Source organism: Haplochromis burtoni, unplaced genomic scaffold, assembly GCF_018398535.1.
Source record: "Haplochromis burtoni strain Fernald_Lab_line unplaced genomic scaffold, NCSU_Asbu1 Contig_79, whole genome shotgun sequence".
In the NCBI taxonomy this organism is placed as follows: domain Eukaryota; kingdom Metazoa; phylum Chordata; class Actinopteri; order Cichliformes; family Cichlidae; genus Haplochromis; species Haplochromis burtoni.
The window spans coordinates 2247964-2274039 of NW_024582440.1; the positions used below are offsets into that span (position 1 = coordinate 2247964).

The following is a 26076-nucleotide window of genomic DNA, read 5'->3' on the forward strand; positions in this document are numbered from 1 at the left end:
AAATAAAATAAAATCCAGGAGCATGAGTTTAATGTTACGTAAAAACTTGACTGACACTCATGTCGAACTGCAATTTAGGTTTTATCTCATTTATTCATTCCTTTGTGTCACAAACAGTCCCTGAATTCAAGACAAATGGCTTTTTATACACTTTGTGAAGTTCATTTTGTGTACATTTCCTATAAAATACATGATACTGTTATATACTTTCAATCTAAAAACGGTAGAAAACCACGTTCTGTCTTGCACTGTTGGACAAGTGTATTGAAAGAAGCAGCTCGCAGTCGGCCAGCACGCACACTTTTACACATCCACAAGCTCACCTGTGATTTAAATTCAGTACAGGAAGAAGAAACGAAACATTCACAGAACTACAAGAGGCTAGTTAGTTCTTCCCGGTCTCCCTTTCATACAAACATGCATCCAATCAGGCAGACAGCTGCAGGGTATAGAAGGAAATTCATTTACTTAGTAAACACAAGATGAGCGGAAATTTGGGGCCACACTGTGTTTGTTTACAATTAAGAGGTAAGCTACAGGTATTACAGGGCGATGACCGGGCAGGGTAGGTCGGTGGAGAAAGGACTTGCTACAGGAAGTTTTGAGTAACGGGCTAGATGTGTCTTCTAGCACCAAGTTCAATTTGAAATGATCAAAATGCGGAAAACGGCCCATTCTTATTCCCAGGACATCATACGTGCTTGATTGCTTGATGGCAATGTAGGGCTAACCCTGAGAACCCAAAAGCACAATCTTTACCTAAACTTGACCAAGAACCTTTTGGTTTCCAAAGCTTTCAAATAGGACACAAACCACAGCCTTCTAAAGCAGATATTATTACTCTGTACAAGTTACACAAAGAACACCTTGTGTTTATGTCCGCATTGCCAGAACGACAGTATATGATACCCTGGGATGAGAACGCTTTGAAGGAAACAAGCCTACGGAACAAGAGTGTAAATTCCAGTAACAACACCATATTCAAATCTAGGTGTCCTAAAACAGAAAAGCAGCAAATGTGTTTTTATCTTAGTGTCCCTCGGTGGGGGGTGAATTAATTTAAAAAAAAAAAACAAAAATCACAATGTCTTAATTATGTCACCGAAGGAGCTGATGTAGTACACATACTGTACATCCTGGACTCAGTGTTACTGGAGAAGAGTTTGACGTATGTTCTGATACTCTGGGCCAGCACCATCTTCATCTTCCCAACCAGTCACTCCTGTTCTACAGACCAGATGTACACACAGTGCTCATGTTTATCCCAGGGCACTTTCCATATATGGTTCATAGATCTGAACAGTCTTAAATACAGCCTAAACCCCCCTCATTTGGGGCTCTATTAACACATAAAAGGAAAAATGTAATATTCATGGTCCAATAAGAACAGCCACATTAAGCAGAGTGAAAGAAAATGCCCATCTCTCGCCTCCTCTGTTCCTTAGGGCCTGGTCCAGCCTCTGCTACCTTTATTAAACATATTAGATTTTACACTAAAGCACAGGGATCCACTCCTTCAGACTGGTCAAAAGAGATGCATGGTGAGAGTTGTTGAGGTTCCTGACAGGGCTGGCACACTGTAAACCTGATGACGGGTGATTTCTGGTCAGAGTTCTCAAGTGTCAACCACGAGTCCAATCGGGTCGTGCTGAGGGCTCTCCAGAGGTGAGGAACTGTCAGGTGCAGCCGGGTGAGTGGGGTGGGACATGCCTGCACCTGAGCTGCAGCTCACACAACCCTGAGAGAGACAGCAACGCATTAAACACACGGTCACAGGAAACGAAAACAAAAATGTTCACAGTGAGTGATTCGTGGAGATACCGGTGTGTCTATTTCCTGTGGGATGGCATGCTGTTTGATCCATGGATGGACTTCAGCCAGCTCCACTCTCTGCTCTTGGCTGAACCAGGGCTGGAGGGGCTGAAGCACTCGAAGCTTCTCCCTGTCCTCCGCCAAAACCTTGTTCTGGTCCCTGCGGGGAGAGAAAGCATGAGATGATAAAGGATGATGAAGAAAAGGTAAAGGGCATGAAGATGAACTGTCTCCCCCATGTGTGACAAAAGTGGTATTGCACAGGGGTGATTCTCACACCTGTGAGGGGCATATTTGTTTGGGTTTCTAAACAGTATGGCACCTCGACACACCTGAAATGTAACCTGGACATAATTTGGCCACTCCTGTCCAATCAAAATGGGCTTTGAGGGAATGCAAAGAAGTGACCTAAGTTTATCAGAATGGAAACCAACATGATCTTTCTGCTTTTAAAGGTGGATTAAAGAGATACCAATTCCTGCTAAACTGAAGGGATTCAGTGTAGAAAAGGCGGTTCATAGTCTCTGAGGCTGATTCATGCTGCTCTGTGGTATGCTTTTGGTTTATATCTTTTCACCCATTGCTTGTCTTCTTGTTTGTGCTTTTGTAAAAAAGTTAAATAAAAAAGAAAACATGTATAAGGCATAAGAAGTCCATCTAACTGGTATAAATATAAATAAGCACAGTACTGTGAAGACGGCTTTGGTGTTTATTGTACTCCCCGATTAGATAATATTATTACATAATCAAATCAGCAGGTAGCCCTTTTGCTGTACCATTTGGCTTTGAATAAGCGAAGCCATCAGACAAAAAGACTAAATACCTTGCCACATTAAACAAGGTGAGACATTTAGATAAGATGACAGTGTTTGAGAATCATGAAAATGACTGCTAAAAAGAACAAAAGAAACAACACTTGCACATGTTTTGACTTTATGAGCCTCATAAAAGCCTCACCTTTAACCTTACTGCGCTTACTCAGTCAACTAGTGAGTATAATCCTCACTTTATATTGAAGATAAATGATTTTTAGTACAAAGCACCAGGTTTCAAAGGCCACTGTGAAAGTGTCACGGGGGGGGGGGAAAAAGCAATGCTGATATACACTGAACAGGCTGACATTATTTCTGTTCATGCTTGCATTAGTTACTTTTGTGCCTCTGTTACTATAAAACAGAACGCATTTGCAATTGTAAATCAAACTTGAGAGCTCGATCGCAAATGGATTACACTGACTTCAAATGTGGCTCTAAAATGTGATTTGTGAATCCTAAAGCTTAGAAACTTGTTTGAAAAGTAGGCGGGACCCACGCTGAAAGATGTACTCTCTCTCTGTTGGCCAGACTCGATTGGAGGGACAGCTTGGAAATATCTACAGTTTATAAACGAGATGGGTGATGGGTTAAACAAATACATGTTTCTGTTAATCTTTAACTGGATTTACATTTTCATCAGAAAGTCATCTTGCATTAAAAATTGTTAAAAAAAAAAAAACAAAAAAAAAAACTGAGCGCGGTGTTCAGAGTTCGCTCTGAAAATGACAAGAAAGACACAAAAGTAATTCCACACACAAATCTGTAATGCCAAAATAGCTTTTCTCAAGAATGCGTTTCCCTTTTATCCATTATTAATTAAGTGTATTGGTGTACCTGGTGTGGATCTGGTATGTCATCATGACACGCTCGGGCGTGTGCTGGATCATGCTCCACAGGGAGTTTTCCGACTGATTCTCGAAGGTGTGTTTGTGCTCTGCCAGGGTCTCCAGACTCTTACGAGCTTTGCGTGACGTGTCCGATGAATCGTTGCTGGCAAAGTATTTACTGCTGTTGCTGCTGCCTGTAACCCAGGGAAAAATTCATTCACATCCTTCCATCCTACTCTTAACTGAAAATGTTGTTCCTCTGTTTTGCATTTGCATGGCATTCTTTTACTTGTTTGCATCATGCAGCAACATTTAGAAGCTTGGTGTACACGGACATTGGAAACTGAAAGTCAAAACTATAACAACTAGACTTATGCTTTACAAATATGGTGCAAAAAAGGCAGTTTTTGCACGAATTGCATGCATGCATATTGCCTTTCTTACCAGTGTGTGAAGTAGAGGTTCCATTGGAGCCAGATCCAGACCCCAGTGAGCCTCCAGACTCCCCTGATCCAGACCCTGAGGCATTGGAGCCAGTCCCTGACCTGGCGTCCTCCTGAAGCAGTAAGTCAAGGAGCTCGCTGGATGTTGACTGGGCATCATGGTTGCCAGACTCTCCTGCGACATCACGCTAATCATAAAAAAGATGGTCAGAAATCAGTCGGCAATTTAGAGTGAGAAAACTATCAGACCTATACTCAACCCATACCTGTTATAAAAGGTGGTAGATTGACTCACCTCATTGGCATGTTGTTCATGGAGGCTCTCGGCGTGGTTGTGCCCGGTGCTGCTCTGCCCTTCACTCGGTTTGGGCAGTTCTTCCTGCAGCAGATTGAGCTGCAGTGGAGAACTTGAGCGAGAACTAGAGAACAAAGCTGTAGGCCCAGCCGCTTCCTCTTCTTCGCCGACAGATGAACTTGCTCTGGGTGAGCAAAGTAAAAGGCCTGGGGATGTTTGAGAATGGGGACCAGGCTGGGCCTGGAACTGAGGCTGAGGGAAAGGTGCACTGACAGGGGCATACCCTGTCATAGTGATGGGTATTTGGGGAAGTATAGACTGAGCTGACTGTGGATAAATGGATGGGTAACCTGGGGTTAAAGTGGGGTAGTTGGGCAGGATGACAGCCATGACTGGAGCCATGAAAGAAGGGTTGAAGGTCTGTGTTGGAGCTATGGGTTGCAGGTTGTGAAAGTTTTGGGTATTCTGAACATTCTGAATGGTCTCCATTTGGATTTGCTGCATGCCTGGCAGGCTCTGAGTAGGTTGCATTATGTTGAAGTTGTAGCTGAGCTGGTCAGGAGGCTGGAGCCCCGTAGGAGCTGCTCCAGGCAGCTGTTGTGTCCTGGGTGATTGCTCTGGGCCAGGCTTCCCCATTACAGGAAAGAATGGCACCTGGACTGGAGATGTTTGGCTGTAGGGTGCTCCCACCTGGGGGTGGGAGGACTCTGAGGAGGGCCATGAGGAGTCAGGGACACGGCGAGCGGGTTCAGGAGGGGAGGCATAGCTGTCTGACGAACCCTGGGGTTTGGGACGCTTGTGTCTTGGCTTCCCTTTTCGAGAACGATTCCAACCTCCGGCACTCAGTGGACGCAGGTAGTCTCCTGCAGTGAATGTATAGAGATCATAGAATCTAATTAAAGTTGCACAAAAATTTGCACCAACACTTTGTCAGATTTCAAAACATCAGCTGCGTTGCTAAAGAAATATTCAACAAACCTGGGTGGTGGGAGTGAGCCAAAGAGCTGTTGTCCAGCTGCAGATATGAGCTGTAAGGGCTCTGAAGGATGCGATGGCGGAATCGATCCACATATTCTTGCTCCTCCTTCTGGGTGTGAGCTGACAGCACCTCCTTGGTGAGACCAACAAACCTTCTTTCCTCTGCGGCAGGGCTTGGAGCTGGACGGACAGGGGTTGGGGCAGGATCAGCAGGCTCACTGCCCATCGGGGCATCCTCCAGTGCTGTGGCTTCTAACAGAAAAACATAAAGGGGGGCAGTGTCAAAAGAAAGCACTAAATGTTTCTCTGTGTGCAAAACTCCTGAGAGAATTTTGAAATTTTACCATTAAGAGAGAGAAAAAAAAAAGAAGCATCTGAGCAGGTCTCACTCATGATATAAGACTATGTTTATATACCTGACTCAGGCTGTGGCACGTGCACTATGGTACTGCTGTATGAACACTGGCTGGTGACCGAGACAACACTCATGGCTTTAGTAGACATGGTGATGTCTGTAAGAGGTGCCCCGACTACAGCTGGAGTTGGAGGGCTCACTGACACCTCAGTCTCCACCACGACTGCTGAAAAGTGAGAAAAAACAAATGCCAGGAGCAAAACGAGTTTATATGACAGAAACATTGCAGACTTTCACCCTAAAAGTAACAGAATGCTAAGCCATGTGCTGTGTGTGGGTTTATACCATCTGAACTCTCCTGAGCTGTGTCAGTGGCTCCTGCAGGCTTGTCATCTTCTGAGGTAGAGGATGAGGAAGAAGAGGTAACCAAGGAATGAGATTCACTCTTCCGCTTGAGGGCTGGACCTGTACAGCTCTCTAAATATCTGGTTACACACAAGAAACGTGCGCAAACCAACAGGGAAAGCAGGAGTCAATATTATGACAAGGACTGAGTGCTGCAGAAAAAAAAAGTCATGTTTATCGCCACACACCTGATGATGTTATCCACACAGTTGATTTGCTGATAGGAGGGAATGTGTGTTTGCTTCCTGCTCACTTTGTGCTCTCTGACCTCAGCATTGGAGGCTGCAGAGGGTAGAGGAGCTGGCAAAATAAACAGCCAACATTTAAAATATCTGCCAATTTTAAAAAACACATTTTAACTGTTTTGTACTCAGTGGATGTGAAACTGCGATACCTGTGACACGTTTTCCAAGGAAAGCAATTTTGTGGTTGGAATCCAGATAAGCCTGCTGGCCCCAACTCTTCACTCTGTTTACATCAGCACAGATCTGCTGTAAAGTCATCTGGAAAACACAAACAGACGAACACAGCACCCCCCAAAAGAGTGCATGAGTAACCATGGCAATAGATAGTTAGGCAACTGGGTGACATGTGAATTCCTGGATGATGACCTCACTGTGATGTCTTACCGGTTCCCGGTGTGAGTCCTCCCATACGTTGCCATTGCTGTCACTTGAAGATGCAATGCTGATGTAGTGCTCGTGAGAGCCGTTGCTGCCTAAACTACCATAACCACTGGAGCCATTGTTGTGAACGGGCTGTAAAGAAGAGACACAAGGAAGAACAGATTAATGCTGCTGTTTAACAGATATTAATGCTTCTTTTTTTCAGCCTGTGTACAGCAACCAAAAAGCAAAAACCACACATACTACAACTCCAACCCATTTAGTATGAATCATTTTTTATTTTTTCCTTTTTCTGACAGGACTGAAACATGATCAGCTTTTATATGTTATTACGCTGATACCAGCATGATACCAGCACCTTTGTTGCATTACAGCAACAAAGGATTTAAAGTGAGTGCTTTCTGGAATTCATTTATTCAGCAACGACATATTCACCTGTAGGAAAAGCTTATAGATCTTTGCCTGAAGATCTTTTATTTCCTCGTGAGTTACTGGAACAAACTCCTTTGCTTTAGCAGCAAACACATCCTCATTCAGAGGACTCCTGTAGGCAAAGGCAGTAAACAGAGTGATGTTATCTTTGTTACTGCGTCATTCATGTAATCGCACACCATTTTCACAGAAACCCAGGGGGATTACACAACAGACACCAAACTCTACACCTCATCACACATTTTTGTCGTCTTGGGGTTTAGATTTTATGCTTATGGAACTTACGTCCTGACTTTGTGGCGCCCAATGATGAAGGCCACCTTCCGGCTCCATGGGTTGATGAAGCTGGACCAGCTGGTGTCCAAGGTGATGTAGTCTCCATTCTGACAGTGCAGACGCACGGGAGAATGTTCAAATGGAGGCTGGCCCGCATGCTTCAAGACTAAGCAAGGCATGAAGAATAAATAAATAAATAAAATGTATGACAAAAATACAGTCACGGTAAAAAGAAATTACTGTCAATTCTAAAGATTTGTATTAGGACATAATAATAAAAATATTATGATATTTAAACTGTTTCACTATTTATTTAGTACTAAAATAAGCCAAAACGCTGAAGCAGTGTGTTAAAAACTAAATAAATCCCATAATTCAATAGCTTTTAGAGCCACCTTTAGCAGCAATAACTTGAAGTAATAATTTTCTGTATGATGTCAGAAACTTTATCAGTCTCTCAAATCATTGTGGAGGAATTCTGACCCACTCCTCTTTCCAGTGTTGCTTCACTTCATTGAGGTTTGTGGTATTTGTTTATGTATAACTCTTAACCAAGGGAAAGCATTTCAGTCAGGTTGAGGTCTGGACAATTGCAACACACTGATTCTTTTCTTTTTCAGACAGGCTGTTGTAGTTATTCTGCTTACACGTGCCCTCACAAATGACTGTAGAATACATTGCAGTCCATTAACTCCTCTGCATACCGAAGTGTCCAGGTCCTGTGGCTGCAACACAAGCTTAAGTGATCACCCCCACCCGGCCCCATTACCGTGCTTTACAGTTTGTATGAGGCGTTTGTGCTGATATGATCTGTTGATGCCATCCAAACATGGCGTTGTGCATTATGGCCAAACACCTCAATTTTTGGTCTCATCTGTCCCATGGAGTCCTGTGGTTTGTTCTATTCTTCAAACCTAAACTGTGCTACGTTGTTCTTTTTAGAGGGAAGAAGCATTCTCCTGGCAACCCAACTAAACAAGCCATACTTGTTCAGTCTTTTTCTAATTGTCCTGTCATGAACTTTAACATTTAAAATGCTAACTGAGGCCTGTGGAGTCTGGGAAGTTCACTCCTGGAAAGACTGGCAAATGTTTGGAATGTTTTCCACTTGAATGTGAATAGTATTTCACACTGCAGAATGATGGAATTCCAATTGCTTGGAAAAAGGCTAATAATCCTTCTTTAAGATCACTGCTGATGTCATTTCTCCTCTGCATCATGTTAACAGATATGTTAACACTCCAGACCACCAAACTGCCCAAATGTCTGCTTTCATAGAGGCGCTCACATTTGCTGATGATCACTTGATCAAGAGCAGCACCCTGGTTTCTACTTATTCTCTCAACTACAGTACTATGGAAGAAGTAAGAGCACTTAGTTTTTCAAACACTGCTTTTGCATTTTTCCCTAATTTTTGTTAATTATGACATAGTGTATTGTTTAACTTGCTGTTGATCACCTCAGGTTGATCTTTGTCTAATTAATTAATTAATTTTTATTATGTGATGAAAGGTAAAATCTTATAATTTCAAAGCGTGTGTAAATGCTTAGGATAAACACCTTGCTTTGGTTGATTAATTTACTACTACTACTAGCTATTTTATTATTTGTCTGGCATTTTGTACAGTATAATGAAAAAGAGAATATCTATCTATTTAAATATACAATTTGAGTCAGCTCATTGAAATGCAGAGTTTTCTTATCAGCAGACTAAACTTTTGCACTCATCCTCCCCACAAACTCACCTTTCCGGTGCATGGCTAGCATGAGGGGGCGGTCCTCTGGGTGAATGCAAGTCAGCAACGACGTGCCTATCAGATCCTGAGGAAGGTATCCAAGCAAAGGCACGGCCCTGTGAACAGTCAGCATAAAAATCAGCTCTTTTCATACACTGCCATTAATTTTCAAAGCTTGGGACTGGAAATTTGTGTGTATTGACCTGTCATCAACTTCCAGAAACACACAACCAGGGGAGTGTGTTGTGGTAAAGATGCGCTTGTCCATGGGAATCCGAGGTGCTGCAGACACAAATCATATAAACACCAGTGCAAAACATGAATAAACAGTGGTTATAAGTTCATCAGAAATACCAGAAGAGTTTCTCAGAAAGTGTTTGGGGTTATTATAGATAAAATTGCATTGATCTATCAGAGCATCAAAGCTGCATGTTAAAAGACAAACACGGTATCATACCTTCATATCCAGAGATGATGCGTTCAGCCAGTGCCAGGCAGCACGGCTCCTCCTCCTCCCCACTGCTCCCAGATCCCTGCACCTTCAGCTGGTAGGGTGTTATCCGAAATGGGTTGTAACGCATCTCACCCTCACGATCCTTCCCACCCCTAAAACACACAAGACACAAAAATCATATCCGAATTTATTGTGATCAAAGATGAAAACAGGAAACGTTACCTGCACCAGTTTCAAACCCTAAAATAAAGATCTAATGAAAAATGAAAACAATTACTTCAAATTTCAGTGATATCTATTGGTACAAGTTGATGACAGCTAATTTAATTCTTGTAAGAATGTGTGAAATGAATATTTTCTATGGCTATGGAGGTACTTTCAGTCACAAGAGCTGATGGATAATCATGTTTGATTTGGCACACATTTTACACCAGAAGCCCCTCCTAACGCAACCCTCATATTTATCCAGGCGTGTGTCTCCTCCTGGTCTCAGACTAGGAATCTTTTGCACATAAAATGAATGTGTTAACCACTACACCATGGACCGAGCACAGTTTCTACAGACACATTCATTAAAAAGCATGTATTGATGGAATTCCTTATAGAGGAAGAGTTGACAATCAGAACGAAACTTCATTACACCCTGCAGGAAATTTTGTAACAGTTGCATAAGCTTGTAGACGTTACACAATTCTAATAATAAAAAAAACAACAATCATAATTTAAAAACCCTGAAATTACTGCAGTTTATAGTCTGGATACACAAGGGCAACATCAGATGTAGGGTTTAATGGAATTTAGCTCATATATTTTATTAAATGTGCATTTAAAAAAAAAAATTGTTTAAGGAATTAAGGGATATGTAGAAAAGAAAAAAAAAAAAGTACTGACCTGATTCGGCAGAAGAAGGACTTGACCTGGGCACAATCAAACAAAACGCCGGCTACAGAGAAAAAGAAGCGAGAGAAGTCAGTTAGCCATATTCTCTTTCATTATTTCTGTTAGATACCCACTGAGACACTAGCATGTGCAAACTAACTTAAAAAACAAAACTGTGCCGTCCCTGTGCCGTATTTTATTTATTTAATCTAAATAAATAAATAAAATACAGCACCTGTGTGCGAGTTGCTCCAAGGTGGCAAATGGGGTTGCGCAGTGTGTGAATAGAAGACGTTGACATCTTGGTGGAAGAGCAGCTCCACAAATTTGGCGGACTCCAGAAACTTCCTCTTGCAGCACAGGATGCTGGGAGCCTGCTCAGACGCGTAGAGGACGCGGCCGCTGGCCAGGGAGAAAACCACCACGAAGGAATCCTACAAACAGGTAAAGAGATGTACGCACCCAGAAGAACATGCACAAGCAAGCAAAGTCACAGACACACACAAAAGCAATAAACACACATACACTCACACACCCGCTCAGGAGTGAGGCAAAATAAATGTACATATGCATGTGTATTTGCATCTTTAAGACTGCCTCAAAACAGGATTTCAGAACAGCTCTAAACAAATGCTTAGTGGGTCTTCAGTGATGCATTAAAAAAGGGACAATAACATCAGAACCTGTGACCTGTGCATCTAAGTTTGATGTGCATACCGTATTTTTAAGGGTGTGTTCTGAGGTGACTCTCTCCAGCTCTTCCAGGGTGCAAACAGTGGCATTTCTCCGCTCGTCCTGCCCATTTTGCATGAGCAATTTATAGTATTCACTATTAGCTACAGGTGACAAACCAAGGCACAAAAACAGTATCAGTATTTGGAGAAAAATAAATAGTGTTTTCTTAAGATTCTACATGGACGCTTCTGTATTTAGTCAGGTTACCTTGCACTTGTTTGACACAGTTGAGCGCGTAATGTAAGGCCTCCACAGTGCTGGCTTTGCTGCGGCTGCGTTTGTCTGATGGAAGCCTCTTTTTCATCTCAGCCACTGCATTCATCACCTCTCTGTGGTCCTGCCCTTTGCCAGCCTCTGCATGCTCGCTGCTACATATGCACAGAAACAGCATAAAAAGATAAGTATTTCTCACAGTTACTTAAGTAGTTAAGATTCACTCTGTCTGACATAGTTAGCATTTTTGTCACCATTATACCATGAATAGATCATAGCACAGACGCAGAACTTCAGGATCAGCTGGTAAAAAGCATCTTTCCAGTTTATTTTGGGAAACTCTGGCTTGTTTTCTTCTATGCCAAAATTCTTGCAATGCTGCAAGAAAGTTAAAACCCTGGCTGTTGTCACAGTGTGCTGTACTCCACTTGTCAGAGCCACATGCTAACAGTGTAGCAATAGTAATAGATAAAAAGCTCTCACGTGGTGTTGTGGATCTTTGCAGAAATTAGGGTCAGAAAGGCACCATAGAAAGTCCCCAAAAAAGGCTAAATGGTGAGAGCACATGGAGTTAAATACCTCTTAGCTGAAACTGAGGTGGATCCCGAAGCGCTCCCAGGGCTGTGATTGGTTGATGAACACAGGTCGTGTGAACCACTCGCCATTTCTTCATCTTCCTGACCCACCTCTTCACCTGAAACTCCACTTTCTTCACCCCCGAGGTGCTTGGACGTTTCCCTGCCGTTCTGCTTCCCGGACAACTCCTGCTCCACCTCTCCACCGTTCGCTGTGGCTGACAGCAATGCAGGCTCCTCGCCATGTAGTCCGCTGTCACCTCCTGGCATCACCACACTTTGGTCACACATCAATTATTTTTCTTTCCAGTTACAATAGTCGGTAAGGGTCTTCATATGTTCAACCAAAGGGAATGGGTTCCATGTGGTAACAATGAATTGACTTTCATTCAGTCAGTGCTGAATGTTGGATGAAGTGGTCTGTTTTTTCCACTGCAAACAGAAGAAAATAAACAAAAAGCCTGAGTTTAGTTATTATTGCATAGAAGGTATATGGAACAAATTTCCCACGTGTGGGACTAATCAAGTTTTATGTTATGCCAGAGGCAAGATTTAGGAAAATCAGTACAGGTAGTAGGGCTGTGCGATATGACCAAAATCTCATATCCCGATATAAGAATTCCATCGTCCCGATAACGATATAAATCACAAAAATGTAACATTTTCTGTAAATTCTGTGAATCTCGGGCAGCTCATCTTGCGGGAAGTGTTTCCAGCTGCGCGTCATGTAGCTGGAGTCGAGTGTTTTAAGCGATGCATGAAACTATACTCTTTTTTGCTTCTCATCAGTAAATAATCTGCTCTTTCACGTGATTCAGTTTATTTTGAAAAGTCTCAACAGGATCTTGAGCTTTATTGTGAAAGGTTTATGTGGAACATAAACAAGCGGACACGCGATGCTGTTACCGTCATTGTTGCTAACCACAACGCATAAAAACAGGCTCTTGTCCGTCCGTAGTGCAGTTATATAAGAGAAAGAGAGAACTTTACGAAATTAATATACCCACTACAGTGACCATCAAAACAATGAAACAAATATTGCCGTAAACAGTTTATTTTGCGACACCACGAAACAAACAATAGCGTAAAATGAAATGATAGACGTTTTTATATTGTCATCCGATATATATCGTTATATCGAACAGCCCTAACAGGTAGTACAACAGAAACACTGAACTCTATGAAAGCAGCTGTCTCTCAGTTAGGACTGGGCTATATCATACCGTTCACGGTAATACCGGTGTACTGTTGAGCAATGATAAGAAAATGAAATATCGTGATAGAATATGGGTAAAACGCGCATGCGCAGTGCCTTTGTTTACATACGCACATGGCGGTGACGCAGAATGAGAAGAGCGAAAGTGGATTGTTAACTGAAACAGATGAACCAGAATTGGTTTGTAAAAATGCTGGAGCTTCAGTGGTGTGGAACTGGTTAGGCTTTCATCCGTCAGATACACAACAAAGCACTATTTTTGGTAGCGCATGCTAGCGGGCCATCGTTATTACCGTGTTTTTTGGAGAACACGGCACACTTAAAATCAATCCTTTGATTTTTCTGAAAATCGACAGTGCCCCTTATAATCCCGTGTGCCTTATGTATGAATTCTGGTTATGTTTACTGACCTCTAATTGATTTTATGTGGTACATGGTGCTCGAATATCTGTCAAATGTTTCAGTACGACTTTGCTAAGCTACGAACCCGCATCGCTTGATGGATTGTCGGAGCATTACGGCTATCGTAGGCAGGCGCCTCGCGGAGTGATACGTACTGTGCTTCAAGATAATATTACCGTACTGTGTGTGTATAACCTCTTTTTAAGTTTTGTGGATATGGTTATGCTGAGGATATGTCAGCCAATTTCCACTGGAAATGCCTTTTGGTTAAACTGTCAGCAAGGAATTTGCATTTGCACTATTAATTTTTTATATAACCTTAATGCACTTAAAAAAGCTGCTTGTTTAAGTGAAAATACATTGATGGTTTTTTTTTTTGCACTAATAAAGTTGAGGAGTTGTAAAGTATTTTGTCTAGTGTCAATTATATCGTCAGTTATATCGTTATCGCAAATTTTCAAATGTATATCGTGATAAATATTTTTGGTCTACTCTCAGTCGTGTAGACTCTCAAAACACATCCATCGATGTCTCATCAGGCAAGACGTGATAACATTTTTACCTAACTAAAAACGCCATATAATATATATATATATATATATATAATAATATATATATTATAAATATTATAAATATGATATATATATATATATATTTAATATATATATATCTAATATTCCAAGTTCACTTAGTTTTTTATTTTCAAAAGTCTTGTTGTTATTTTCTTTTTGGTACATGTTTTTTTTCCACATCTAGTTTCAGTTTGTAGCTTAGTTTAAGTAAACTGTAGTAAACTTAATGTCATTTATGAGGAGCCAACTCTAAAACTGTATTTTACACCTTACAAATTGAAAACATTCATGTTTAAACAGCGAAACTAAAGCGTTATTGTTGCAGATCTCAGCTGGCTTGGTCTCTGACCACCAATGACACTGAGGATCCTGTTCTTGCATTACGCCCACAAACACGTCCTTGTGTTAGTATTTCATTTCAGATTTAGCCAGTGAAAACATATTTTTTAATAAAGTGTTGTGCAGTGACAGATCTTTTCTCTTACATTTTTCAACAGCACTTCTTGTTAAAGTGTGACTTTTTGGAAAAACTTTAACACTTCTGTAGGTCATCATTAAGTCAACCTACCTAATTAAGCAGATCATGCATGACACCTTAAAGGCCAATGCGACCTGGAAACAGATAATCTTCAGCATGGCAAAATTCACAGTTGGCAATCATGAAAGTTGGGAATCTTACCAGTGAACTTTTTCTCAAATAAGTGGCAAAATACATTTCCAAAGATATTAACAGCATATGCAGAGAATCATCCCCAGTTGGAATCTCCATCCACCTCACATTCAATTCCTCTGCTTGTAGGACCATCCAATCATAAGCAAGTTGCTTTAAAGGGAGGGTTTCCTCCAATGAGAGGTAAAACAGCATGAGTCAAGGAGAATAAACTGAGGGCCTGAGGATTATGGTGAATTACAAATTTTAGAAAGCTACTACAAGCCTACAGTCCTAGAATAAAAAATATAGAGCTAGAAATATATTCACATGTCCACTTTAAACTTGGGGCATGGGTGATGTGCCAAAGGCTTTAAAATTGGAAGCAAACACTTGTCTTCTTTTGAAAGTACGAGCATGTTATTGCCAAACATAAACAAGTAAAAATTGTTCTGTGCAAATGTGAACAAACACAATCTGCCATGTTATTTAATACTACTCAGCTGTCTGGCCATAAAACTGACTCACTGCTTTCTGACTCTCTCCCAGCATCTGCGATTTATGCACATCTCATCCATCAATACTGCCAAGACCAGGTAAGGCTCTGCCAGATATAATAATGTGATACTGGGTTACATAATAGCTGTTACTAATTATGCATTTACATTTTTTGCAATCCCTGCAAATGCAGGTTTTTAAAAAAAATCAAACCCTGTGATTCTATAGGCTGTTTTATCCAATATTTTCATCAGAGTCATCAGAGGAAATCGCTTGTCTTCCAGCCATCTTGGGCGAGTTTTTTTCTCTATGGTATTGGTATAATTAAACAAACTCCAGCTGCCACCACATCCATATGGCACTGAGACCAGACACTGAGAATAAAGACAGAGGGACAGAAACTGAGAAGCAAAAGCAGGAGGGAGTGAAAATACCCTGCATCGTTCATCAGGTCTTCATAGGAGGGTTACATAACTGATTTGCTCAATTCAGAATGCATAAAACATTATGCTATTGAGATATTATACATGTACTGACGTGCACAACACAACGCGTGATTGTTGTTGCATACATAGGATGCTGTGGTCCTTTCTCACTTATGCAGCACAACAACACACTTGACCTAGGCTGTTGCTCTGTACTTGAACCTGCATGCACACTGCAACACAGCTCAACACCATCACAGACTGCTTCCAGAAGTCACCTAAAAAGCTAAGATAAGCCATTGCACAAGCAAAACTGAAAGTCAACATTATTACCTGTTTTACAGGCTTTTTTAAAAAATTTATTGTTAACGTTCAGCAGAAGCCTACAACTTACTCCCCCTCACCATATGAACCCAGTGACCCAAGTAAGTCCAGAGGCCACCTCACAATGCTTTGAAGGAGTGACAGCAACTCCACTCAGGTGGAAGCTATAGCACCACACCTGACTTGCCACTGGGCAGCTTCTAGTTTCAGTGAAGTCCCCTACCCAGAGTTATTACATAGCGCTTTATCTATCAAGACCTCTCATATACATTTTTAAAATTTCTATTTTATTTTTATTTAGTTCTTTTTCAATTAATTCCCATTAGTTTATTTTCAGTTTGTTTGGGTTTTTTGTGTGCCAGGTTTAGCTGGGTTGCTGTAATATACTGGGTATTTATCAGGGGCAATATCCGCAGTGTGTATAAAACCTGCACTGTCTATGGAAGTATCAGAAAGGTTCAGACAGTAAAATACAAACACAGCATTTAGTGAGGGCAATTAACTCCCACTCATGTAATCATGCCAATCTCAATAATCATATGCACCCATGCCTCATCATGCCTGCTGTGTAAGCACATCTGGACAAAGCTAAAACTTAATGTAGTTTAGTGTTAAGACCTTTTAACCGCCGTGAGAGTTCGGGTTGCTTGGTGAAAACAGCGCCCCCTACAGTAACTGGATACGAAGGTCGCAATAACGCAATAAACTGATAGCCTGTTAGCTACTGTATTAGCAAGTATAATAGGTTGCTTTTTAAGTAACGCACCGTATGCAAATCTGAGCAACAAAAGCTTTAGTTTGTTACCAACTTGCCAGCCAACACAGCGCAACCCGTGAGCTCCAGCCCCCTGACTTACGGCAGACGTTATACAGCTAACATGAGCAACACACACTGCTTACACCACTGCTTAAAGTCAAGTCAGCATTCACTCCTTGGAGAAGCAAAAAGCCCAAACCACAATAATACACATTCGCAACGACTTCATAGCACACAAAAAAGGCAATGATTCAATTTCACATGTTTACATCCACTGTTGTCTCTAGCTGAAGCCGTGCGTCAGGTGGTTAGCTAGTTTATCGAGAAAGCTAACTCACCAATTACGCCCCCAATTTTTCGTCTTTTGGTGGAATATTTACCTTTCCCGCTCCACGCGTGTCTTGGCTCAAGATTAAAAAGTTACGAGTCTCCTTAATTGATCACCGGACCGCATCAGAAAGTATTTTGTTTCAGTTATATCTCAGTCACGTAGCTACGTCGTCATCCATCCCAGAGCGGTGGACACATTTGTGCAACGTGAGCCCGGCATAGCATAACCACGCCCATTAAGCGATGATTGGGCAGGTGGGTTTTACATTTATTATTTGATTGGATAGCAAACCAGATGTAGGCGTGTCTGCTGCGGCATGCCTGTTGGGTGGCTTGCTGGCGATTCACGTGGATTCCCATGTTACATAACCGAGAAACAACAAGCCTGAAGCACACTGTGCGAGCACTGACACTACCAGCCCGCTGCGTCCCCGCCCCTACCGCTAAATGAATGAACAGAGTCGTTGCATGGTCCAGCTGCTGCAGTGCACGTAGCAGGGAGTTTGGACATTTGACTTCTTTTTGTTTGGTTAAATTGTTGTCAGTTATTGAACATCATCTTAGTAAAGTCTCTTAAGTAAAAAAAATAAAAAATAAAAATTACAAGAAAATGGGAGCTATCAGTAATTTTAATAGATTTTGTCATTAAGCAAATGAAAAGGAAGGCAAAGAATGCCACATACTTGTATATCCTTATTCATTAATTTTAAATAATATTATTTTACATTATATTTTAAAAATTTGCAACAATAATATGCAATCTAATTATTCTCAGTTGTCATGTTGATTATCTTTATGACACAATGACATTTGCTTGAAAGCACAACACTTGAGCAGCTGTTATATATTATTTTACCACATCTTTATTGCAATTTGACTTTTTCAGTTAAATCTGCATTTAAATTAAACCTGAACTGAAAATTTCCCAATTCTGTAAAACCAAAATAAAATAATAATAAAATATATAATCGTTAGAACTGATGGGGTTATCCTAAAGACCTTCAAGTGAGTGGAACTGAGATGGAAAAAAAGAGGAAGGAAACATGGGGGGAAAACAACAACAACAACAACAACAACAACAACAAAAAAAACAACAAAAAAACCTCAACAGTACTTGTGTAAAAACTGCTGGACTGTACACCATTGTATGTCACACTGAAGGAATTTATCTTTAAATGACTCCAATAAAAATGATTTTGCCATCATGGCTCCTTTTGGAAAAAGGAATAGCTGGCGTTTGTTACGTCACAGATGAGAAAAATCAGAGGACACTTTAATTTAACATCAGTTTTATTCAAGCAAAAATAAATTTAGGGCCCACAGAGCAGAATTGCACATATTTCCACGTAAATTCCCAAAAGTGAAGCAAGGCTTGGAAGTTATAAGACCTTAAATTCTGTGTGTGTGTGTGTGTGTGTGGGGGGGGGGGGGGGGGGAAAAAAAAAAAAAAAAAAGGGATGAGGTTGACAATTCCATGTATGGTTAATAAAAAGCTGGCCCATAAAAGCATTTCCATGCCTACAAATTTTAGTTGTGGCTGCAGTCTGATTAAATCTGCATGCTTAACAGAAAGAGAAAAGGGTGCGGGTGAGTACATATTTGTGTTAGTGTTTATTTCTCTATCAGAAACAAGCAAGAAGTATGAAAGGGGGGGGGGGGGGGAAGCTAATGATTGCTAGAAGTCAAGAAAAAAAAAAATCCTGAAACTGTAGCCTAAAACAGGAGCTTTAAATACCAAACAGAGTGAAAATAATATACAAAGCAATCCCAAATCCAGTGTTAGTGTCACATGTATCACAATGCCATGGACCAACAAAATATTTCCACTCTATATCACCCATGATGCTCAGCAGTACTGACCTAAACATCTCAAAAAACCCCAAAAAAAACAAAACAAAAAAACCCCCAAAAACCCATACTATAGCCTAACTATGATCAACTCTACATTTAACAGAATGCAAATAACTGTATGACAAATATGGCATGTTAGAATTTTTAATTGTTTTGTGTTAGAAGCATTGTGCATCAACAAGAATGTTTCTTCACACTGGCGTTGATCCAAAGGTCTTTATTAAAGGTTAAATTCAACTGATAGCACAGGCTAGCTGCACAGTATCTGCTGGACAGGGAGCTCACAAGGCACTACTTGTTCTCTGGCTGGCTGGTACATGTGTTCAGAAGGTATGGCTGCATTTTTGGCTGTTCTCCATTGGAGACATCTATCAAAGTCTAAAGCTAAACCTCAGATTTTCTTTCCTCTTAATTGTTGATCATTATTATTACATAAAGGCCATTTTTCTGCCACACTTAAGAGCAACTAATTGAGATAATTAATCTCTTGATACCTCATGATGGCACTTCTGTGTATTTTTTTTTCCTTTTACATTTTATGGCAAATCTGTCAGGCAATGTGGATGCTACTTATAGTAAACATGACCAGCACTTAATCTAAACACAAGCTCATGCAAACTTTAACTGCATCCCAATTACTGCCTGAAAATGACATGAACAGGAATGGACACAGTGAGGTGGTTCAACAGTACGTTACCCATTACCAGTAAGCTTTGTGTTGTCAGAATGACTTTCCTCTTCATTCAGATCTAACATTAACTCCTTAAACATTGGACCTGATCAGCACTTTACTCATTTTATTTCTGCACATGGTTATTAGATTTCACTAATATTTGTAAAGCTGACCAATTAAGTAAGAAAAAGCATGAGAGAGGAAAAAAATACTGGTGTTACACTATCAAGAGCAGAAATATTTTAAATCTGGGAAGGGGCATCTCTTCCACCATACGCAGGATTACTGTTACAATCTAAACTATACCACTGAACAGCTAATCCTTAAAGGCACTTCTTTAGCCTGGCACACGGAATCAAACAATTGTTAATAAAATATAAAAATACAAGTTGAGGAGAGTTTACAATGTTCTTCAATTCTAGTCTTAAGGTTTGAGTATGTGTGTGTGTGTGTGTGTTCTGCCAAAGTCTGTTTAGACTCATATTTATAACTGGGCTTTAGTCAAGTTATAAACACATTTCTGTACATATGTTTGTTTTCTTTGGTATGTATATATCCTAGTAATGTCTGGAATTTTGTAATGTTATAGGTTAAAACTGTGACTAAGGCACATAAGCAATCACACACGCACACACAGGGCAATCCAGAACAAAGAATGAAGACCCCTGTAGAGGTGGAAAATGTGGAGCTACTCTGAGACACGAGTCACATAGCTCCACTTCTCTTCTTTATCGTGTCTTCTACCCCTCCTCCTCCTGTTGCTTACTTAGAGTAATTCCAGACTGTGAATGAATTAACAAGTTTGTTTAAACCAAATGTTTTATATAAGACATTATAAAAGAGAGATATGACACTAAAGGAACTGTGGGGGGGAATTCCATAAAGGCAAAAGACAGAGGCTGCATTATGTAATTGGGTGTACTTCTTCTTGGCTTACTGCATCCATAACATGAACTAGCATGAATAATGATGGGGGAATAGTATGGATAGTAGATGTAAAACTTTAAGTAAATAAAGCTTTTTGAATGTTTGGGGGCAAAGTCCGTAAACTTTATAACTCTTATCAGATAAGTCATCAAATGACACATCACATGATCTTGAACAGTTGATGTGTGTTTGCCTCTTAAAAGAGCACCAATGTAGCAGTACACCTAACACAGTTTGCGAAACTACAACACTGTAGACAGTTCTTAATGCTTGGTTTTATGTTTGAAGTAACACAAACTGTAACAACACTGTTGATGAGCACGTCCTTAATACTCACTAATAATGATGACGATGATGAACACAATGACAGCTATCAGGATCGCCCACATCTGAAACAATTAAAGATAATTTCTACGTTATTACACAAGAACTATATCTGTAATACCTCCTCATTTTGTTGAATAAAAACAGGAAGTCTTCACCATAAGTCATGCAAATATATACTGTAAGTTGTGTAGTTAAATAAAAACAATTAATTTAGTAAACCTCAGTCTTTGAAGACTTTAAAAATAGAGTGCATCATATCAGTTAGAGTAATTGTTATTTAAAGTGGTGGAAAGTGTGTGACTTTTGAACCAAACTTTGTTTAAGCACCTTGCAGTTCTTCCACCAGTACTTCCTTTTCAGCTTAGCTGCACTGGTCTCAAACTGGGAGGCTCCAGCCTGGAGTGCATCGGCTCGGTCATCCAGTTCAGACAGCTTCTGATCACGCTCCAGCACTTTGTCCACATTAACACGCATAATGTCCACCACCTACTCAAAACAAACATAATATTCATTTTTTGCAATCTGTTTCTTGATGTACATGGGTGTTAGGCAATCTTGAGCCCTCACTGTAAATAAATCTGCCCTAATTTGTTTTTCTCTGGAGGGCATAGGAAAGAATCATAAGAGAAAGAAGAAAAATGCCAAATAAATAAATCAACAGGGTAAAATAACTCCTACAGACTCCACTTTTAGTCAGACACACATGCATGTGCATAAACACAGATTACACGTAACCCATATGTTCCACTGATCCACAAACCCAACTACTGCCCCTCCTCTCAGACAGAGCTGCAGGTTGGAGGGGAGGGTGTAGGCCCGTGCATGCCTTACATAACCATGGAGACAGTGATTATGTAAGCGTTTGGCAGCCAATTGGACACTTTCTGTGACGTGCTGAGGTTAAAGATCTATGAGGGAGTGGCTTATCCCAAGAGGGGCTACAACCGAGAGAGCGAGAGAGAGCAAGATGTAAAGGGAATTAAGAGTGAGACTTGGCAGCCTATTTTCTTAGTGGCCTCACTGACATGGTTCTGAATGCTATTTCTCAAAACTGGATGAGGACTGCCTTTCACTGAATGTCCTTTGGCAGTCTTTTGGAGTATTAGAGAGCAAATTATTCCACATTATGGTGAATTGTAACACTGCTGCCAAGAGTTATGCAAGGTTCTGTGTGAGACCAACATCAAGGAAAAGAGGGAGTGACACAAAGCAAGTGAAGACAGACAGGGGTGGAGTTCAAGGCCATAGGCTAGGTGAGAAAAATGACGCAAAGTGAACAAGATGAGGTTATTTAAGGATTTTTAATGCTTGAAAAGATTTTTTATTATTTGACACTGTGACTCCACCCACTATCTTTTCATTATTTAACTATTCACTCCTGGATTACGGCTGTGCTACTATGCAATTATTTAAAAATAAATACAAATTGTTGATTGAATCTTTCTCTACTTGTATCTTCTCCTTTATTTGTGTACAGCTGGACTGGTACATAAGCATTTAATTAACCATATAACCATATAACTGAGAAATGAACCTGAAGTTGGAGATGAAGTAGCATTAAGGGCAGGCATCTTTGGAGAGGTGGTTTCAAATTTCTTAGCTTGAGAGGAAACGATCTGGTGCATTTGTAACACTAAAGCACTCATGAATTAAGATTTGAACATATTTTGGGGATCCTTATCAATAAGCCATAAGAGAATAGAACTGTTGGCCTCAAATTAAATTCTGAAATTAAATAGAAGCCAGTTTTCACATATTTCATACCTCATCCACCTGGGCCTGCGTCTGCTGCAAGCGCTTATTGCCGGCCGCTGCGGCAGAACCTTCTGGACCAACTGCTGACCTGAAGAAATTTACAAAAAAACCCCAAAAAAAAGCAGTGTAAATCTTAGCCCCCTGTGAAATATCTTAGAAACATCTGTTACATAACATCACAATCTCCCACTAAAACCTTAAAGGAAACCAGTCAGTTTTAGGTACAAGAAAAAAGAAAAACAGTCCTCTCAGAGGAAATTGCTTGATATAGCACCCAATATGTGGGATAGCTAAAGGTCAACAGGAGTAACAGTTCATAGTGAGCTAAAACAGAACAATTCAGTGTCTCTGACTGTACACAACAGCCAGCCATGCACGCACAAAAAAAAAAAAAATTAATAAAATTAATTAAAAACACCTCACTGATGTTCCTCAACTCATGCTCCATTGTATCAACTGAGGATAGACAATAAGTGGCAGGAGATTATTTTTCATACAACAATAGACTTGACAGTGATGTGGCTTAAGTAAATGCTTGCCCAAAATAATGGTTTAAGTATATTCTTAACAGTTAAAAAGCTGACATCAGATAGCATGAAAAGCTATTCAAATAAGATGTCCCACACAATCCTGCTAAAATAGCAAGCATCACATTTATTATTATCTGATGCATTTTTTTTTTTAACTCTAAGAAACTGTTAAAAACAATAACAAAAATATAAACCGGAGACAAAGCAAAAAGTTTTTTCCTTCTGGTTCCCATTGATTTAATTTAAATAATTATTTATTTAGATTCCTAAATGTGATATGCATTCATTGTCCCAATAGCTTTTTAACAGTGGTTATTTACTGCCACCCCCTGACCTGAAAGAGCATTGCTTTGCAATGACTTTTCGTAACATTGAAACTAACTTGAAAGTTGGGTTGTTATTTACACCAGGGCTATACAAAGATTATTATGATTCAGTCTAAGTCAAGTGTGGCCATTAATTACATAAATTCTGACTCAGGCCAAATTACAATATTAGTTTAAATGTAAAACAGTTTAGGCAGATATAAGCAGTCTGCTGCCTGATATTACTGATTTGCCAATGCACTGTAGCAGTCTTTAAAAATGAAAGTAAAGAATAGATGGGAGAAACACCCTCAAAATATGTTATAAGTGTTAATGTTACAGGATTTGTCAACGCAAGGGCATGTTGGTATTGATATTTGTTTTTTTAAATCAACAAATATCAATATCAGTCTTAAATATCTTAAACATCTGTCTGGCCCTAATAAGCAGGCACACCCATGTTTGCTAAAATATAGTTGATGGCAAGAGCTTGCTAAAACTGCATGTGTTTATATTTAAAAAACAAACAATCCCCAAAACAAAACACAGGAACAAGCCACAGTTAACTCAACAGAAACAGCATCTGTCTGGAAGCCAAAGGTACTTAGTTTCCTGAAGAAAAACAATCAATGATGCAAGTTATTCCAAAAGGAAGTCTATGTGAAATGGGTGGATTAAGTGCTTCTCCTCTATGCCCCCAAGATAACAACTTTACAGCCACGTCTAATTCACGTATATTTAAAAAGAAACTATTTTGAATTTTGATTGCATGAATTTGATACAAATAAACAAAAAACAAGCAAACTATTACAAACAAACTGCAGATATACATTTCCTGCAGCTGCTGCTAGTATCAAAACTACACTACAGCATCAGTGGTGGGCTTCATTCTCTAATATGTAAAAAGGCTGGAACTTACCACAAGTACACACATAAAATTAGCCTCAGATTCATGTAATATTCACCGGAACCAATTGTGTTTGTACCATTGTGCATATGACTGTTTCATAATAATTTTAAATTGATGGTTGCCATATACATACAGCCCACTTTCCTTTAAATGAAAACACATTTTTCTCAATGAGGGCCATGGCAAGAGCTGGGATTGCAATTTTTTTTTTTTATTAATTAATTAATTTATTTTTAAAAAGAGCATCTAATTTATGCAACTGGAAAAAAAAATAAATAAAAATGCTGGATCCCTTGGGGAATGTGTGGCTCGGTTAAAAACAAATTGATGTCTAACTAGGATACAATGAAGGTAGGTTTAATAAACAAATGCAGTAAACGCTTTTTCTCTTTTGTTTTGTTTGGTCTTTGTATTCGTGAAGAGCAAGTGGATAAAGAGTGGATTACCAAATATGTGTTAGGTTAAAAAAAGAAAAAGAATTTGGTCAATACTTTTAACCAAACTCATTATTTTTATGTATTCAAGTCTATGAGTTTCTATCTTTGACTTTTTTGGAAAAGCTGTAAATAACAATAATCGATTTTTATTCATTAATTAGTTTAGCAATGTGCATTGGTGTGTCTATGTGTAGGTTTATGTAGTTTCACATTTGTGTTTAGGCATTACTTGTGCAAAGATAGCAACCTTTGCCATTGCACCAGAGTTCACGTGAAGACTCTTTAATTGAACTATGTAGGTCTGATACCATGTCTACACACACACCTCTTTTCTACTAATGCTGTGCATGTGCCTAATCTACAACCACAGAAATAAATATAGGTGCAGGGCCAAAAAGCTGACACTCACATGTCACCACTTCGCTGGTCCCAAATTGGGAACAAGTGATGAAAGTGGCTTTTGAAGGTGTACCTAAAAAATTAACCAGATGCAGCCTAGGATCTTTTGTGCATTATGATTTTCCTTTCCATTTCAGTGAAACCAATTTAAGATAAATGAGGCTACAAGTGGGGCTGCCACGATTAGTCGACTATTAAAATTGTTGACAACTAATTTAATAGTTGACGCGTCGTTTGAAGCTTTGTAAGATCCCAAAAGATGCAGGAATAAGTAGTAGGATTTAAGAGTGTAATAACGGACTGAAACAGAAGATGGCAGCACTGCATGTACAAGGATGCCAGCTGCCTTTAAACCTCGAAGAAGAAGCAGTGTCCAGTATCGTAGCTGTGTCCAAATTCAGGAACCGCATCCTCTTGTGCCCGAATTTGTAGGCCGATTAGGTTACAGAGACACGACAAAGACTGTCCAAATTCTAAGACTCCGACAAATGCATTCAACAAATGCGGCCTTCATTTCCCCAGATATGAAGGATGGGTTGGGTGTATACTTTGTGGTCCAACCTATCCCAGAATTCATAGCGTGGCCCTGCTCAGTTTCCAACAATGGGGGCAGCTAGTTCGTTTTAATGTTACTCTTATTATCCTTTCTGGTCACAAAATAAACGTTTAACATATTTTCAGGCGAGAACGTAGCTGTGTAAACTTCAAATATCTGTTCAGTTTATCAAGACACCACATATTTTCAAAAGCGCTCCGACGTTTTCGGAGACGTCTGTTACCCACCAGCTCGATAGCTAGCCGGGGGCAAGGCTCACTAGTTCCGGTGAGAATACCGGACTCCATTTTCAAACCCACTGCAGTCTTTCGCTACTCAGGTTAAACATGATACAGTGGGGCAAAAAAGTATTTAGTCAGCCACCGATTGTGCAAGTT

The 26076-nt window shown here is 40.0% G+C and overlaps 2 protein-coding genes across 6 annotated transcripts in view; both read right to left on the bottom strand.

Moving 5' to 3' along the window:
- Positions 1–62: 62 nt before the first annotated feature.
- per3 (period circadian clock 3) lies at positions 63–17263 on the bottom strand. Of its 5 annotated transcripts, XR_001336386.2 has the most exons (23): positions 17080–17263; positions 11861–12288; positions 11276–11442; positions 11051–11169; positions 10569–10767; positions 10346–10397; positions 9458–9606; positions 9204–9282; positions 9010–9116; positions 7274–7430; positions 6992–7100; positions 6560–6688; positions 6325–6433; positions 6119–6230; positions 5871–6010; positions 5587–5751; positions 5171–5422; positions 4193–5055; positions 3899–4085; positions 3462–3648; positions 3124–3184; positions 1822–1972; positions 63–1738 (listed from the first exon to the last, which is right to left on the bottom strand). XR_001336386.2 is itself a non-coding variant. In XM_014334343.2 (22 exons), exons 2-22 carry the CDS (start codon positions 12145–12147, stop codon positions 1616–1618), a joined length of 3840 nt encoding a protein of 1279 aa, XP_014189829.1. In that variant the 5' UTR covers positions 12148–12288; positions 17080–17262; the 3' UTR covers positions 63–1615. The 5 variants fall into 5 exon arrangements, 4 of the variants coding, with proteins under 4 accessions (XP_014189829.1, XP_014189828.1, XP_042078022.1 ...); XM_014334343.2 differs by lacking the exon at positions 3124–3184 and having other exon boundaries at positions 5587–5748; positions 17080–17262; XM_014334342.2 differs by lacking the exon at positions 3124–3184 and having other exon boundaries at positions 17080–17261.
- Positions 17264–18305: 1042 nt separating this feature from the next.
- The window catches only part of vamp3 (vesicle-associated membrane protein 3 (cellubrevin)), a 14327-nt gene continuing 6556 nt past the window's right edge, over positions 18306–26076 (bottom strand). Inside the window, exons 2-5 of the mRNA XM_005924663.3 lie at positions 22572–22650; positions 21135–21293; positions 20818–20869; positions 18306–20335 (exon numbers count right to left, since the gene is read on the bottom strand). Of these exons, the coding sequence (XP_005924725.1) occupies positions 20316–20335; positions 20818–20869; positions 21135–21293; positions 22572–22650 (310 nt within the window). The 3' untranslated portion in view covers positions 18306–20315. The remainder of the gene's footprint in view (positions 20336–20817; positions 20870–21134; positions 21294–22571; positions 22651–26076) is intronic.

Excerpts from the sequence above, each read along its gene's own strand:
- per3 (XM_014334342.2), bottom strand. The coding sequence starts at position 12,147 with ATGTGTGACCAAAGTGTGGTGATGCCAGGAGGTGACAGCGGACTACAT. Across the intron at positions 7,101-7,273 it reads GGGCGCCACAAAGTCAGGAC|GAGTCCTCTGAATGAGGATG; the intron begins GTAAGTTCCATA and ends CTTTGCCTACAG. Across the intron at positions 6,231-6,324 it reads CCTTGGAAAACGTGTCACAG|CTCCTCTACCCTCTGCAGCC; the intron begins GTATCGCAGTTT and ends TTATTTTGCCAG.